The sequence below is a fragment of the Stegostoma tigrinum genome, chromosome 9 (genome assembly GCF_030684315.1).
Source record: "Stegostoma tigrinum isolate sSteTig4 chromosome 9, sSteTig4.hap1, whole genome shotgun sequence".
Classification (NCBI taxonomy): domain Eukaryota; kingdom Metazoa; phylum Chordata; class Chondrichthyes; order Orectolobiformes; family Stegostomatidae; genus Stegostoma; species Stegostoma tigrinum.
This window is the reverse complement of record NC_081362.1, coordinates 37,358,070-37,376,555: the sequence shown is the minus strand read 5'-3', so window position 1 is coordinate 37,376,555 and position 18,486 is coordinate 37,358,070. Positions and strand designations below refer to the sequence as shown.

The 18,486-nt window shown below is 48.4% G+C and overlaps 1 protein-coding gene across 1 annotated transcript in view; it reads right to left on the bottom strand.

Moving 5' to 3' along the window:
* tfb1m (transcription factor B1, mitochondrial) overlaps positions 1-15,904 on the bottom strand; it is a 61,292-nt gene extending 45,388 nt beyond the window's left edge. The window contains exons 1-2 of the mRNA XM_048535832.1: positions 15,779-15,904; positions 1,730-1,882 (exon numbers count right to left, since the gene is read on the bottom strand). Coding sequence (XP_048391789.1) covers positions 1,730-1,862 — 133 coding nt within the window. The 5' untranslated portion in view covers positions 1,863-1,882; positions 15,779-15,904. The remainder of the gene's footprint in view (positions 1-1,729; positions 1,883-15,778) is intronic.
* Positions 15,905-18,486: the final 2,582 nt, after the last annotated feature.

The following is an 18,486-nucleotide window of genomic DNA, read 5'->3' as shown; positions in this document are numbered from 1 at the left end:
AAGCTTCCCTACATGCCACAATTCAAACAAGGTTCAAATCCCCTTGCATAGTCAATCTGTAATACCAAATGCTTGTTTACTTAGAATCACAGAATCCCTACAGTGTAGAAAGAGGTTATTAGTCCCACTGAGTCTGCAGTGACCCTCCGAACAGCATCCCACTCTATCCCCATAAACGCAAATTTACTACGGCTAAGCCTTCTAGCCTCCACATCCCTGGACACTACAGGGCAATTTAGAAAGGTAAATCCACCTAATTTGGACATCTTTGGACTGTGAAAGGAAAGCAGAGCACCACAGAAACTCACACAGACACAGGGAAAATGTGCAAACTCCGCACAGACAGTCACCCTAGACTGGTATCAAAACCAGGTTTCAGACATTGTGAGGCAGCAGTGCTAGTATAAATGAAGTAACAAATGAAGTATATTGAAACTGATAAAATATGACCCTTTCTTCTCTAACTTCTATCAGATATCCCGTCAATCAAAGCAGTCCACGACCAGCTAGCACTTTAGTGTTCAAGATTTATTTTAGCAATTTAAAGGGCTATGGGCACTTAGATCACATCACATCACATGTCCCAAGTACTGTTTTATTTGGTTTTGAATGCACAAGAGCAATTTACTCCAATTATCACAACATTTAAAGAATGCTGATCAGTGTCGAGGTCAGAGCACAATGATGAAACAGTGCATTTAAAATAGATTTACATTATAATACATTATCTAACAGTGACACCTGAAGTTCTCAAAACATTTAATGCTTCCCTGTCAGAAACATTCCCAACTTCTCAACAGCTCTCCACCAAATTCTTAAGGCAATTTTTTGTGCTTCCAAAGACCAGAACAGCACAAAAATAGTGAGGTGAAAGTTCCTAATGAGCTCACACTGACAATTCCAACTCAGAAGTGATGTATGAGGAATCCCAACCAAAGGCCTTCCCAACCGAGAAAAAGGCCACACAAAATTAGTGTGGGATCAGAAGAGTCAATATAGACTACATTCATGTTTCTATCACAAGATATAAATCCAATCTGATAAAATATTTAGCAAGTACCTACTTCAAAGTTAAGGAGAGATTGCAGAGCTATGAAGAAAGAGCACATGATTTTATAAATGTAGTTCCTAATAGTTTTCAACAATCCAACTTCAATTCAAATAACATTACACAGCAGGAAGTAAACTTGGAGACCACATCATGACGAACTAACTTAAATAGAATTTTTGATTTTTAAATGTAAACTGACAATAGCCAAGAACTGCTATAATTTCATCTATACGTTTATCTTAAGCGAACCGTTTCCCAATAAGTAAACCATTGTCTCAAGACCAAGTGTAGCACTTCAATTTTTGTTCCATTCATATAGTAGCATTGTCTGTAGATCACAGAGAAATTCTTTCAGGATAAGGTTACGTTGAAATTTAACATGAAATGTAATCTTGTATATAAACTGGAATTTTATTCTGAGATGTTTTCTCAATTTTATTTTGAAATGTTAAAATACAGATTTATCATTAACTTTTCTAGTTAAATGATGTACACACATTTTACAGCAGTAACATGTTTAAATAATTGAGTTTATTGATTTGAACTTGGTAATTTAGTTGAACAACATTCCCATCTTGGACATGTAAGAGTAAGAAGATTGATTGTTAAAATGTTGCTGCCTCAAATGGAAAAGCAAACAGTAAAGTCTTTAATCTGATATTTAAAATTTGCAATTACCTGTTAATCTTAAATCCAACAAGAAGTTCTGAGATAGCTGCTTTTTAGCTCTTAGCTTATATAACTTGATAATTTCTCCAATGGTGGGAAGAGGCGGCAGTCGAGAAGAAACCATTTTCCCTGTTGTTGCCATGGTACAAACTCTTTACACTCCTGGAGCGATAGAATAATAAGTTACTAAATACTTTTCAAATCAATAATGTCTTTTAGGTTAATTGTGAACTGCACTGGCATTTGCCTATTAGTGTTTAAAAACTATTGAGAGATCAGAGATTATTGGTATTAGTTAGTCTGGGCTGGACACCTCAGATCAATTTAAAGTATTGGTAAAAATCTGTAGCTCAGGTTGTGGTTGAGATTAATGACATACTTGCCGAGCTGGCTTGCTTTTGTTCAGATGTTTCATCACCATTCTAGGTCACATCATCAGTGGAGCCTCCAAGGAAGCAATGTTATACTCAACTTGGAATTTATACTGTATGGTCCATTATGGCGAGTCGTTTCATTTCCGATTTTGATCTATACGGGATTATAAATGGGGTCCAATTCTATATGTTTGTTGATTGAAGTATGAGTGGAGAACCACGCCTCTAGAAATGCCTGTGTGTGTCTACGTTTGGCTTGGGCTACAATGATTAATTTGTCCCAGTTAAACTGATGGCCTTCATTGTCTGTTTCAGAGGCATGGTTCTCCATGTAGAATTGAACCCTATAATATAATCCCATACAGATCAGAACTGGAAATGATAGGACTCACCATAACGGACCAGACAGTATAAATTCCAAGCAGAGTAGAATAACATTGATGTGTCACCTAGTACAGTGATGACATGTCTGAACAAAAACAAGCCAGCTCGGCGAGCAAGTCAACAACCTCACCTCAGATCAATTTTACACAGTGTACCAATGTCAGATGGGAGAAAACAGTCCAATCTTTGGACAACTGTAACATATAATTATGTCATTCCACAAGTCTTCCAACAAGTTATTAGGTACTGTTCACATTGTAGCATTGATGATCTATTTCATCCTGAGCAGAATGCAGCTGCACGTCATCCCACAGGATACTTGCACAAAAATCTACCTTCTTAAAAAATTAACGTAATTTGTCAATGCTACTGTACATTTCACGTATAGACATGCAGAGGTTTCACACTTCCTAACAGATTCTGACAGCAGAAAATGTGATCATAAGGCACAAGAAAAATGTTGGGCATACAGCAACAGCTCATTGATGCTTTTTTTGTATTACACAATGTATCTTTTCTCCACTTCTCACGTAGCATCACCATATTACACATTGAACAAAATAGGTTGCAAACTACTTACAAACACTATGCACTGAACTCTAAAATGGACAAAAAAGGTCTGCAGAGAATAGGCAGAGAAGAAACAAGAAGTAGAGGCGGGAGTAGGCAATTCAGCTGTTTGATATGATCATGGCTGATGTTGTCTCGCCCTCAATTCCACTTTTGCCCCCTGGCCATAGTTCTTCAACCCGTTACTAATCAAAAAATACCTTTCTACCCATTAAATATTTACTAAATGTTCCAGCATCCACCACACTCTGGGGTTGTGAATACCACAGATTCATGACCCTTTGAAGAATGCAACATCTCATCTGTTTTAAATCTGCTATACGAATCCTAAAATTATGGCCTCTTAGTCTAGATTGCCCCATCCTTTCTACATCAATTTTGTCAATCTCCTTTGGCACCTTAGCATACTTCAATTAGATTTCCTCTGATTCTTTTAAGACCTATACTGTCTGGAGTTTAAGTGCTCAATCTCTCTAGATAATACAATCCCCACACCTCTGGAATCAATCCTGATGCCAAGAACAAACCCACCAACACACTAAAACAGCAGCTAATGAACTTAAAAGACCCTATACAGACAACAAGCAAAGCAAACGTCATTTACAAAATACCTTGCAAGAACTGTGACAAACACTACATTGGACAAACAGGCAGAAAGCTAGCCACCAGGATACATGAACATCAACTAGCCACAAAATGACATGACCCACTATCACTAGTATCCTTACATACAGATGAGGAAGGACACCACTTTGATTGGGACAACACATCCATCCTAGGAAAAGCCAGAGACATGCACAAGAATTCCTCAAAGAATGGCATTCCAACCGGAACTCCATCAACAAACACATAGGCTCCAACTCAATCTACCATCCTCTGAGAAAAAGAACAGGAAATGGCATCACCAATCCAAGAAAACCTAAACAGATAAATAGAAAGCGGGACATAACACCAGCGCTTCATCGGAGGCTCACTGTTGATGTTACCTAGAATGGTGACGGATTATCTGGGAACGAACCTTCCAGCTCACATCCGGAACAAAATAAAGACCCACTCTTTTGTGGACCGAAAACAGCATGACTGTGTTGGACGTGGAAGGAAGATGTCGGATTGGCTATGCACCCTTGCAACCGGTGGATCTTAATGCTGGCTTTGGCCGAATGCTGGGTCAGGGGAGCAGCCAACCTGCAACAATGTCTGCAGCGAGTGCACCATCCGCGTTTCCGTGAAGAAGGTGGATGAAGGTGCACCTGTGGACTGCAGCTTCTTTGTGAAGAGGGCCCTGTTGGACTGTTGTGGGTTCACTGTTGCCAACATTTACTGCCTGCAGGATTTCTCCGGAGGAGGTTTCTACGATGTAACCTTCAGGAGTGCCAAGCTTCGCGAGCACTTCCTGGAGGTTTAAGGAGAAAGGAGGTGAGGGCCCCCTCTCTGTATTGACCGCTGTTCGTGATGCTGGTGCAGAGGAGCCATATGGTGACTGTACACATGTACAACCCGCATGTGCCAGCAGCTGATGTCCTGCCCTTCCTCGGAAGGTACGTGAAGGTGGAAGGGGACCTAACTGACATCATGGACCCCTTTGGCATCTGGACCAGTAAGAGGCAGGTCAAGGTGATGCTGAGGATGGGCGCGGACAGGAACATCGTACACCCACCATCCAGCTTCGCGATCGGCGGGAGCAAGGGCTACCTGACCTACGCAGGGCAACCTAAAGTCTGCCATGCCTGTGGTAGGTCAGGTCACGTGGCAGGCGACTGCAAACCCAACATCAGCAAGGAGGAGGAACACCTTGCAAAGGATTGCCCACAAGAAAAAAAGCTGCAACATCTGCGGGGAAGCGGGCCACCTCTATAGGGCATGCCTGCGGCGGGGGACGACCTACGCCCAGGGCGCCAGCAGGGGCGATGTGGGGCAAGCCCCCCCGGAGGAGAGGAAGGCACCAGGGCCCTGCAAGGACCCCGCTAACGTGCAGGAGGGCCAGGTCGTGCAGGAGGGCCCAGTCCTGCAGGACGGACCCGAGGCCAGCAAAGCGCCCCTCCAGGCTCCGCTCCCACCCCGACAAACCGGAGTCGATAGAGGAGACGACGGGTGACCCAGGGGAGTGGACGACGGTCCGGAAAGCAAGGAGGAAGGCGCGCCAGTTGGCCCAGGCACCGCAACCATCATCAGGCGGGAAGATGCAGCTACAGGGGGGCTATAAAGAGCTCCTCTGACGAGGGAGATTCGGAGGAGGCGCGCCCAAAGCAGAAGCTAAAGATCTCAAGGGAGAAGAAAAGCAGCACTCTTCTTCCAGGTGACGGGAGGCGTCCTAAGGCTCCCTCTGACACCCAGCCACTCACCGCTGGGGCCCTGGAGGGCCCCCCGGAACTTCCAGGCGGGAAGGAGGAAACAGCATGTACCCAGCCTGACGCAGAGCTGGGCTCTCCTGCCTCCGTACCCCCGACGGCCGGGGGGGGGGGGGGGGGGGGGGATGCCACCCAGAAGGCAGCACGGATGGTTTCCTGAGCCCAGAGAGCGTCCAGCAGTTAGCCCGGGCAACGGGCATGAAGGGACTGATGGAGGGGCTGGACCTTGGGCTTGGAGAGGGTACTGTGGTTACTGCCCACAATAGGGGTATGAGTTGCGAGCATTAATGTGCGCAGCGTCAAGTCCACCGCAAGATGTGTGTCCACGTTGGCCGACCTGACCACCGTCAAGGCAGACCTCCTGTTTCAGCAGGAGTTCAGGATACTGCACCTCAGCAGGTACGGGAAATGGTCCGGCGCCTGGACCTGTGGGCATTCGATCTGGTCGGGGGGTAACGACTGTCGCTCCTCGGGCCTGGCTATTCTACTGCGGGGGGGTGCAACTTCACCATCTCTCAAGTTCAGGAGGTGGTGGGGGGCGCCTCCTAGTGGCTGATGTCATATACAGGAACGCTCCCCTGAGGCTGATCAACGTGTACGCCCAAGCGGTACGGAATGAGCGGTTGGCTGTCCTGCAGTGGCTTCCACCCCTGCTGGCTACGTGCAGGCCAGTCATCCTAGGCGCAGACTTCAACTGCATCATCGATGCAGATGGAAGATCCGGCGTGGGGGGGGGTCAACTGGACGTCACGTCCAGATTCCTGATGGGCACGGTGAAGGACGCCAAGCTGCTCGACGTCTTCAGCACCCCTGCAGACTGAGCGCAGCGGAGACACATATGGTCGCGGCCAGACGGGTCTATTTGCTCAAGGATAGACTTCCTGTTTGTGTCACGGGCGTTCTTGGTCAGGTCCGCCGGTGTTCTTCTCTGACCACTGCCTCCTGCTGGCCGACTGTCACTTACAGGACAACCAGCAGGCCGGCAAGGGGTTGTGGAAGCTCAACATGACTCTGTTGACTCCAGACAACATCGAGGAGCTTAAGAGGGATTACGCTGGTTGGAGAACCGTGAAACCCCTCTTTGAGTCTCCAGGCAACTGGTGGGAGACGGTGAAGGAGAACATCAAGAGGTTCTTTGTCGTCAAGGGTGTTCGGAAGGCGAGAGAGAGGCGGGGAAAGCTGTCATGACTCCAGAAAAGGGTGCAGAACCTGCTCCTTCTGCAGTTGATGGGGGGGGGGTCGATGTCACGGAGGACCTCCACGAGGTGAGGGGCCAGCAAGCCTTGCTCTTCGCCGCGGAGGCCTCCAGGATAATCTTCCGGTCCAGGGTCTGCTCCGTGGAGCAGGACGAGACGTGCTCGTGTTTGTTCTTTCAGAAGGTGCACATAGAGAGCTCTGTGCTTAGATGGCTGAAGGAGGACGACGGATCGGTGACATCATCTCGGCCCGATATTTTGAGGATCAGCAGATCCTTCTATGCTGGACTGTACGACGCGAAGCGCACGAACAGCACGGCCTCAGAGTTGTTCCTGTCGTCTATCACGGAGGTCTTGGACGACGACACGAGGGAGTGGCTGGACCGGCCGATATCCCTGGACGAGCTGACCAGAGCCCTCAAGTCCTTGGAGAGGAATAAGACTCCTGGGAGTGACGGCTGACTGATCGAGCTGTATTCTGCTCTGTGGGACCTGGTCGGCCAGGATCTGCTGGAGGTGTACGATAGTGGGCTTTGGGCAGGGGAAATGTGCAAGTCCACGATGAAGGGCATCATCACCCTCATTTACAAGAGGAAGGGGGAAGAGGAAAGAAATTAAGAATTGTTGTCCCATTTCACTATTAAACGTGGACTACAAAATCCTGGCCAAGGTCATAGCCAACCGGGTCAGTTCTGTCCTGGAGTTGGTGATGCACCCCGACCAAACCTCTGCTGTGCCATGCAGCAAGATCGCTGAGAGCCTCGCGCTCATCAGGGTTACAATCGCCTACGTGCAGGACAGGTGGGTGGACACCTGCCTCGTCAGCCTGGACCAGGAGAAGGCCTTCAACAGGGTCTCTCATGCTTACATGAGGGACGTCCTCTCCAAATTGGGGTTCAGGGAGGGCATCCACAATTGGATCCGGCTGCTCTACACCAACATCGTTAGCGCAGTCTCGATCAATGGGTGGGAATCGGACAGTTTTCCTGTTAGATCTGGAGTCAGGCAGGGCTGCCCACTCTCTCCTGTCTTGTTAGTGTGCTGTGGGGAGCCCTTCGCCGCATCCATCAGGAAGGACGTGAGCCTGAAGGGCGTGACTATCCCAGGCAGCGTAGGCCTTCAGGTCAAGACCTCCCTGTACATGGACGATGTCGCCGTCTTCTGCACCGATCGTCGGTCAGTGAGTAGGCTGTTGGACATCTGCGGCCAGTTTGAACTGGCCTTGGATGCCAAAGTCAATAGGGGTAAGAGCGAAGCCATGTTCTTTGGCAACTGGGGTGACTGCTCCTTCATCCTCTTCACCGTCAGGACAGACTGCCCGTAGGTGCTGGGTGTTTGGTTCGGTAGAGCTGGGGTGTGCACTTAGACTTGGGAGGAGCGTATCACCAAATTGAAGCAGAAGCTCGGCAGGTGGACGCTCCGGTCCCTCTTCATCGCAGGTAAGAACCTGGTTGTCAGGTGCGAGGGGCTTTCAGTACTGTTGTATGTGGCGCATGCCTGGTCTATTCCCTGGGCCCGCGCCGCTGTGGTCACCCGGGCCATCTTCCACTTCATTTGGGGGTCGAGGATGGACCGGGTCCGCAGGGACACCATGAACAAAGACCTGGAAAATGGGGGAAAGGGTGTACCTATAGCCACCCTCGCCCTGATGGCTACCTTTGTGTGCGGCTGCATCAAGCTGTGAGTAGATCCTCAGTACGCAAACACCAAGTGTCACTACTTACTGAGGTTCTACCTGTCCCCGGTGTTGCGAAGAATGGGCCTGGCCTCCTTGCCGCAGAACGCTCCGAGTAGTTGGACCATCCCGTACCACCTGTCCTTCGTGGAGAAATTTTTGAAGGGAAACACCTTGACCACAAGGCTGTCAGGCAGTGGTCAGCACATAGTATCCTCGAGACCCTCTGGGAAAAGGGGAGGGTGGATCCCGTCATGTGGTTCCCCACGCAGACTGCCAAAGTCGTTTGGCAGAATGCCTCATCGCCAGAACGTTCAAACAAGCACAAGGACATTGCTTGGCTGGCGGTGAGAGGGGCTCTGCCAGTGAGATCCTTTATGCATGCCCAGAATCTCTGCGCCACCGCACGCTGCCCTCGAGGCGATTGCGGGGGGTGGAAAACGAGACTGTCGATCACCTCCTTCTGGAGTGTGCCTATGTGCAGGAGGTCTGGAGGGGGACGCAGTAGTATTTGTCGAGGTTCGTCCCGAGCAGCTCCGTGACACGGGACTCCGTGCTCTACGGGCTGTTTCCTGGGATGCACACCGAGACCAACATCAACCGTGCCTGGAGGACCATCAATGCGGTGAAGGACGCTCTTTGGCCTGCCCGCAACTTGCTGGTCTGCCAGCTGAAAGAACTGACCCCGACCGAGTGTTGCAGACTGGCGCACTCCAAGGTCCAGGACTACGTGCTGAGGGAGGCACTAAAGGTTGGGGCAGCTGCTGCCAAGACGTGGTGGGGAAAGACCACCGTATGAAACCCCTCCTCCAGAATGGAAAAAAAGGCCCTATCTGGTAACTGGGCCCAGCTGGCGCCTTCCCCGACTGGTCGGGGGGCAACGGGGACTGTGCGGGGAGACAACTGCCTCTTTGCTTTGTATTTTTTTCTGCTTTGTTTCTTTCTCGTTTACTTGGTGTACGTACCCCTGGGTAACCCGGAGCGGCTTGCATGACTGGGTGGGTGTATAAATATGTTTTATTTTTTGTACATCTTATGAATAAAGTATACTTTTTCAAATTAAGAAAAAGTGACAAATTGTCTAACCTTCCAGCTCAGCGAGCAAACTCACATCCAGAAACATCTTCGTAAATCTTTTCTGAACCCTGTATCGGCGCCGCCTCTTGCTCCCAAGAGGAACTCGAACAGTTCATTAACTTCATCAACACCTCCCACCCCAACCTCAAGTTCACTTGGGCCATCTCCAACACATCTGTCACCTTCCTGGACCTCTCAGTCTCCTTCTCAGGCAACCAGCTAGAAACTGATGTCCATTTCAAGCCCACCGACTCCCACAGCTGCCTAGAATACACCTCCTCCCACCTACCCTCCTGCAAACATTCCATCCCCTATTCCCAATTCCTTCGCCCCCCCATCGCATCTGCTCCCAGGATGAGGCATTTCACTCCCGCACATCCCAGATGTCCGTGTTCTTCAAGGACTGCAACACCCCCCCCCACAGTGGTCGAGAACGCCCTCGACCGAGACTCCTGCAACACATCCCTCACACCCCGCCCCCCCCGCAATAACCGCCCAAAGAGAATCCTCACATTCAACCCTACCAACCTCCAAATACAACGCATCATCCTCCGACACTTCCACCATCTACAATTCGACCCCACCACACAAGACATGTTTTCCGTCCCCACCCTTGTCTGCCTTCCGGAGACACCACTCTCTCCGGGACTCCCTTATCTGCTCCACACTCCCCTCCAGCCCCACCACACCCGGCACCTTCCCCTGCAACCGCAGGAAGTGATACACTTGCCCCCACACCTCCTCCCTCACCCCCATCCCAAGCCCCAAGATGACTTTCCAGATCAAGCAGATGTTCACCTCACATCTGCCAATGTGGTATACTGCATCCACTGTACCCGGTGTGGCTTCCTCTACATTGGGGAAACCAAGCGGAGGTTTGGGGACCGCTTTGCAATAAACAACTGCACCTCCCAGTCGCGAACCATTTGAACTCCCCCCCCCCATCCCTCAGACTACATGTCCATCATGGGCCTCCTGCAGTGCCACAATGATGTCACCGGAAGGTTGCAGGAACAGCAACTCATATTCCGCTTGGGAACCCTGCAGCCCAATGGTACCAATGTGGACTTCAGAAGTTTCAAAAATCTCCCCTCCCCCCACTGCATCCTAAAACCAGTCCAACTCATCCCTGCCTCCCTAACCTGTTCTTCCTCTCACTTATCCCCTCCTCCCACCTCAAGCCGCACCTCCATTTCCCACCGACTGACCTCATCCCACCTCGACCTCTCCCCTCCCCACCTCTCTTCTCCTCTATCCATCTTCGGTCTGCCTCCCCCTCCCTCCCTATTTATTTCAGAACCCTCTCCCCACCCCCCTCTCTGATGAAGGGTCTAGGCCCGAAACGTCAGCTTTTGTGCTCCTAAGATGTTGCTTGGCCTGCTATGTTCATCCAGCTCCACACTTTGTTATCTAAGTTTAACAACATCTCCCTAAAGCAGATGGACCATAATTGAATGCATTATTCCAAAAGTGGCCTAACCAATGTCTTGTATAGCTGCAACATGGCCTCCCAACTTCTACATTTAATGCACTGACCAATAAAGGCAGGTGTACCAAACGCTTTCCTCACTATCCCATTCACCTGCGACTCTACTTACGGGGAACTATGAACATGCACTCCAAGGTCTCTTTGTTTAGCAAAACTCCCCAGGCCTTTACCATTAAATGTATAAATCCTGTCTGGATTTACCTTTCCAAAATGCAGCACCTCACACTTATCTGCTTAAACTCCATTTATCACTCCTTGGCCCATTAGCCTATCTGTCAAGCTCCCATTGTACTTGGAAGTAACCTTCTTCACTATCCACTGCGCCATCAATTTTGGGGCTATCTGCAAACCTAATAACTATATCTCCTACGTTCACATCCAAATCATTTAAATAAATGACGAAAAGCAGTGGAGCCAGCACCAATTCGTGGCACACTGCTGGTCACAGGCTTCCAGTCTGAAAAGGAACCCATCACCCTCTGAGTCCTACATTCAAGCCAGTTCTGTATCTAAATGGCTAGGTGTCCCTGTGTTCCAAGTGATCTAACCTTGCTAACCAGTCTACCATGCAGAATCTTGCTGAAGCCTTACCAAAGTCCATATATATCACATCCACCTCTCCGCCTTCATCAATCCTCTTTGTTACATCTTCAAAAAAGAGGTAACACTCAATCAAGTTGGTGAGACACGATCTCCCACGCACAAAGCCAAGACTTTCAATCAATCAATCCTTGCTTTTCGAAATAAGTATAAATCCTGTCCCTTAGGGTCCCCTCCAACAACGCGTCCACTACTGAAACCAGTGAGCCTGACATCAGTGGGCAGGTTGTTGGAGGGAGAGTGTTCACATTCTGAAATTGTTAAACTCAAATGTTGACTCCTGAAGACTGTGAAGTACCAGGACAAAAGATGGTGTTGTTCCTCCGACCTGCGTTGTTCCTCCGGCCTGTGTTGAGGTTTGCTGGATCAATACAGCAGGCCCGGGACAGAAACGTCGCACAGGAACACAGTGGTGTGCTGAAGTGGCAGGCAACTGGAAGCCCAGGGTCACTTTTATGGACACAGCATAGGTATTCCACAAAGTGGTTACAAGTCTGCATTCCACCTTCCCATTGTTAAGGAGACTGCACTGCGAGCAGTGAATACAGCAGATGACACTAAATGAAGTGAAAATAAATTGCTGCTTCACCTAGAAAACGCATCAGGGGCCTCAGAAGGTGCAGACACAGCAGAAAAACAGACAAGTGTTGCACCTTCTGCAAATACATGGGAACATTCCATGGGGTTGTTGGAAGTTAGGGAGTGGCCCCAAGTGTTCCAGAGGGAACAGTTCCTGTGCAATGCTGACAAGCAAGGGAACGAGAATATGTATCTGGTGGCAGCATCCTGTTGGAGGTGTTGGAAATGATCCTTTGGATGCAATCTCTAGTGGGGTGGAAAGTGAGGACCAGGGGACTCTATCATCATTGGAGGGAAGGGATGAGAGCAGAAGTTCAGGAGTTATGTCAGGCACATCTGAGGATCCTGCCAACCACAGTGGCGGGAAATCCTTGATTCAGGAAGAAAGGTGGACATTTCTAAAGCCACCCCACCCCTACCAATGGTGGCATCATCAAAACTGATGCAATGAACTCAAAAACTGGGATTTATAGTCCAGGTAACTGTGGAAGTTGGTGGGTTTATAATAGATATCAGTGACAAGCATAGCCCGGGAAATTGGAAATGGAGATAAGAACACAAGAACAAGGGGCAGGAGTAGGCCATTTGGCCCCTCAAGCCTGTCCTGCCATTTAATATGATCATGGCTGATCTTTTTCAGACTCAGCTCCACTTACCCGCCACTCACCATAACCCTTAATTCCTTTACTGTTCAAAAATTTATCTAGCCTTGCCTTCAAAACATTCAGTGAGGTAGCTTCAACCACTTCACTGGGCAGGAATTCCACAGATTCACAACCCTTTGGGTGAAGAAGTTCCTCCTGACCTCAGTTTTACATCTGCTTCCCTTTATTTTGAGGCAATGCCATCTAGTCCTAGCTTCACCTGCTAGTGGAAACAACCTCCCTGCCTCCACTTTCTCTACTCCCTTCATAATCTTATATATCTATAAGATCTCCCCTCATTCTTCTGAATTCCAATGAGTATAATCCCAGTCTATTCAATCTGTCCTCATAATCCAACCCTCTCAACTCTGGAATCAACTCAGTGAATCTCCTCTGCACCCCCTCCAGTGCTAGTTTTTCTCTTCTCAAATAAGGAGGCCAAAACTGCACACAGTACTCCAGGTGTGGCCTCAACAGGACCCTATACAGCTGCAGCATAGCCTCCCTGCTTTTAAGTCCATCCCTCAAGGAATGGCAGACAAAATTCCATTTGCCTTTTTAATCACCTGCTGCACCTGCAATCCTACTTTTCGAGATTCATGCACAAGGACACCCAAGTCCCTCTACACAGCAGCGTGCTGCAATTTTTTACTATTTAAAACATAATCCAGTTTGCTGTTATTCCCAAAATGGATTACCTCACACTTATCAACATTGTACTTCTGCCAGACCTTTGTCCACTCACTTAGGCTGTATATCCCTCTGCTGACTTTCAGTGTCTTCTGCACACTTTGCACTATCACTAACCTCAGTGTCACCTGTGAACTTTAACACACGACACTTAGTCCCCAACTCCAAATCATCTATGTAAATTGTAAACAATTGCAGTCCCAACACTGATCCCTGAGGCACACTACTAGCCACTGACCGCCAACCAGAAAAATACCCGTTTACCCCTACTCTTTGCATTCTACTGATAAACCAATCCTGTATCCATGCCAATACATTACCTGTAATCCCGTGCAACTTAATCTTGTGTAGCAGCTTGTCAAATGCCTTCTGGAAATCCAGATACACCACATCCACAGGTTCCCCATTGCTCACCATGCAAGTAATGTCCTCAAAGAATTCCACCAACTTAGTTAAACATGACCTACCCTTCATGAACCCATGCTGGGTGTTCCCAATGGGATAATTTACATCCAGATGTCTTGCTATTTCCTCCTTAATGATAAATTCAAGCATTTTCCCCACTACCAAAATTAAGCAAACAACTGGCCTATAGTTGCCTGCTTTTTGAATATTTACTTTTTTAAACAGTGGCGTCACATTGGCTGTTTTCCAAACTGCAGGAACCACCCCAGTGTCCAGTTAATTTTGGTAAATAATTATTAGTGCAATTGATATTTCCCCTATCACCTCTTTTAGTACCCTGGGATGCATTTCATCAGGGCCAGGAGACTTGTCTACCTTTAGCCCTATTAGCTTGCCCAGCACTGCCTTGTTAGTGATAATGACAGTTTCTAGGTCCTCACCTGCCATAATCTTCTTGCCATTAGTTTTTGGCATGTTATTTGTGTCTTCCACTGTGAAGGCAGACACAAAATAACTGCTTAATGTCTCAACTATTTCCTCATTCCCAGTTATTAAATTGGCCTTCTCATCCTCTAAAGGACCAATGTTTACCTTTGCCACTCTTTTACAATTTACATATTTATAGAAACTTTTGCTCCCTGTTTCTTTGTATTCTGAGCTAGTTTGCTATCATAATCTATCTTACTTTTCTTTATAACTCTTTTGTGGCTTTCTGTTGGCCTTTAAAGATTTCCCAGTCTACTAGTTTCCCACTACTCTTTGCTTTTTTTAGATTTTTTTTTAAACCAAATGTGATACTTTCCTTTACATCCTTAGACATCCATGGCTGGCTTTCTCTTTTCCTACAGTTCTTTCTTGTCACTATCATTGAAGGGAAGTGAGTAGGCAGAAGTGGACCAGATGAAGGTGACAGCAAGATGGAAATTGAAAGCAAAATAGCTGTGGAGCCAAGGAAGATTACATTCCCAATGTTTAATTATTGGAAATTTCAGCTCTCAAGATTGAAAAATAAGATGAGAAAATCTTGACCATACAGAGGGAGTAGATGGACCAAGTGAAGCAATGGTGAGGTAAAGCTGAAGGGTGTGTTGCCTGAGATCTTTAAAAAATCCATATTGCACAATAGGGCAATTCTGAGGAAGGGGTCAGAGATAATGGGAACTGTAGATGCTGGAGAATCCGAGATAACATTGGTCCCGGCCTGAAACATCAGCTTTTGTGCTCCTAAGATGCTGCACGGCCTGCTGTGTTCATCCAGCTCCACACTTTGTTATCTCTAGTTCTGGTCACCAGATCAGAAACATTAGCTCTGATTTCTCTGCATAGATGCTGCCAGGCCTGCTAAGCTTTTCCAACAATTTCTCTTTTTTGTTGTAGTGTTCTTACCTCTGAGCTTGAAGGTCCAAGACCCCTTTCCCCGGAGGTGTGTCCTAAGACGTCGATTAAAAATATCTCTGGGAAACCTGACGTTGTACGTTCAGACGTTAATGCAATGTGTGTGTGTGTGTGTGTGTGTGTGTGTGTGGGGGGGGGGTAAAGAGGAGAATGAAAAGATTTCTGAAATGAACAGAGCGAGGACAGGAAAGAAGCAACTTTACGAGCAGGGAACCATGCTGAACTGCGATCCTGCGACGTTCTGAAACGGGCAATAATGAAATTACTGATTACAATAAACCTCCGGGTATTAAATGTTCAGTCCATCTTCAAGAGTAACGCTAAGAATAATGAAATCCCGAATGTAGACTGTCTAATCACCTGTTCCCATTGGCTAAATACAGTACGGTTACATCCAACTTTTAGAGCTTGGCTCCCACTGAGATCAGCATCTCGTGGACTGATCGGAGACAGGCCAGAGATTCAGTAACCAACTGTCTCAGGCACAAGAAGCAGCTCGAACAGCTCCAAATTTAACTCAGTGAATAATTGACCGACAGGGCCACGCTGCTTCTGCAAAGTCAAATGAGCTTGGGGTTAACGGCTTCCCAATTAATCACCCAATTTAGTCCCAGGATCGGTATCGATCTTACCGTCAACATGGCCGCAGATCCACTGACTAACTGACACAGCTCCCCACCAATCACAGCTGAGAATGTAAGCAGACCAATCAATTGAGGCGGCACCAGAATAAACCAATCGTATCTGGAAGATAAAACAGACCAATCACGACTGGGAGAAGAGACTAATCAGAACTGAGACACTGAGCAAAGTGATGAAGGGTCTAGGCCCGAAACGTCAGCTTTTGTGCTCCTGAGATGCTGCTGGGCCTGCTGTGTTCATCCAGCCTCACATTTTATTATCCTGGATTCTCCAGCATCTGCAGTTCCCATTATCAATGAGACACAGAGCAGACCAGTCAGAGCTGGGAAACTGAGCATACCAATCAGAACTGAGGAGCTGCGCCGATCCAGGCCAATCACGTCATGATTCAGAAACGAACCATTCAGTGTAGTCCCAAGCGATGAGGGGTGGGTCCTGCTGAAGGGCTGTGGACGTGCTGTTATCGCTGGTTTGCAGATACCTAGGAATGTTGATGGTATCGAACAAAACAAGAGATAGTAGTAGGCCTGAGGTAACAAGGTGTAGAACTAGATGAACGCAACAGGCTCAGCAGCTTCAGAGGAGCAGGAAGGCTGACGTTTCGGGTCTGGACCCTTCTTCGAAAATGGGGCAAGGGAAGCGGGTTCTGAAATAAATAGAGTGGGGGGAGGCGGATAGAAGATGGATAGAGTAGAAGATAGGTGGAGAGATACAGACCAGTCAAAGAGGCGGAGATGGACCCAGTAAAGGTGAGTGTCTGTGGGAAGTTATGGAGGAGATGGGTCAGTTCAGGGAGGACGGACAGGTCAAGGGGGCGGGATGAGGTTAGTAGGTGGGGGTGGGGCTTGAGGTGGGCACACCCGGCACCTTCCCCTGCAACCGCAGAAAGTCCTACACTTGCCCCCATACCTCCTCCCTCACCCCTATCCCAGGCCCCAAGGTGACTTTCCATATTAAGCAGATGTTCACCTGCACATCTGCCAATGTGGTATACTGTATCCACTGTACCCAGTGTGGCTCCCTCGACATTGGGGAAACCAAGCGAAGGCTTGGGGATTGCTTTGCAGAATACCTCCACTCGGTTCGCAATAAACAACTGCACCAACCAGTCGCGAAGCGTTTTAACTCCCCCTCCCATTCCTTAGACGACATGTCCATCATGGGCCTCCTGCAGTGCCACAAAGATGCCACCCGCAGGTTGCAGGAACAGCAACTCATATTCCGCTTGGGAACCGTGCAGCCCAATGGTATCAGTGTGGACTTCACAAGCTTCAAAATCTCCCCTCCACCTCCCACATCGCAAAACCAGCCCAGCTTGTCCCCGCCTCACTAACCTGTCCTTCCTCCTACCTATCCGCTCCACCCACCTATGATAACAAAGTTTGGAGCTGGATGAACACAGCAGGCCAAGCAGCATCTCAGGAGCACAAAAAGCTGACGTTTCGGGCCTAGACCCTTCATCAGAGAGGGGGATGGGAGAGGGTTCTGAAATAAATTGGGAGGGGGTGGCAGACCAAAGATAGAGAGAAAAGAAGGTAGGTGGAGAGGAGAATGTAGGTGGGGAGGTAGGGAGGGGATAGGTCAGTCCACCTATCTGGAGGACGGACAGATCAAGGAGGCAGGAGGAGGTTAGTAGGTAGGAAATGGGAGGTGCGGCTTGAGGTGGGGAGAGGGGATAGGTGAGAGGAAGAACATGTTAGGGAGGCGGGGACAAGCTGGGCTGGTTTTGGGATGCAGTGGGGGGGAGGGGAGATTTTGAAGCTGGTGAAGAGCACATTGTGCAGGTGAACATCTGCTGATGTGGAAAGTCTTCTTGGAGCCTGGGATGTGGGTGATGGGGGAAGTTTAGGGGCAGGTGTAGCACTTCGTGCGATTGCAGGGAACAGTGCTGGGTGTGTTGGGGCTGGAGGGGAGTGTGGAGCGGACAAGGGAGTCCTGGAAAGAGTGGTCCCTCTGGAAAGCAGATAAGGGTGGGGAGGGAAAAATGTCTTTGTTGGGGTCAGATGGCAGAAATGTCAGAGGATAATGCGTTGGATCCGGAGGTTGGTGGGGTGGTACATGAGGACGAGGGGTATTCTGTTTTAGTTGTAATTGGGGGGAGGAGTTGTGAGGGATGAGTTGCAGGAAATGCGGGAGACACAGTCGAGGGCATTCTCAACAACTGAGGAGGGGGGGGATGTTGTGGTCCTTTGAAAAACGAGGACATCTGAGATGTACAGGAGCGGAATGCCTCATCCTGGGAGCAGATGCGGCGGAGGTGAGTGAATTGAGAATAGGGGATGGCATTTTTGCAGGTAGGTGGGTGGGAGGAGGTGTATTCTAGGTAGCTATGGGAGTTGGTGGGCTTGAAATGGATATTAGTTTCCAGGTGGTTGCCGGAGATGGAAACAGAGAGGTCCAGGAAGGAGAGAGAGGTATCAGAGATGGTCCAGGTGAACTTAAGGTTGGGGTGGAAGGTGTTGAAGTGGATGCACTGTGAATACTTAAGTCTAGTAACGGTTGCCTTCGCCAACTGAGTCTAGCCAATTGAATGAACAATTCTTTGGCTTTACCCAATTTTGATAAAACACAAGCCAAAGTATTGGTCAGTTAATTGGCAGTTGCCAATTTTGGTGAGTATAATGGAGGATTTCTCTTTGAAGTGCCTCATGCAATTACCCACAGCTTGCCTCATTATTTATGTAGCATACCTCTATGG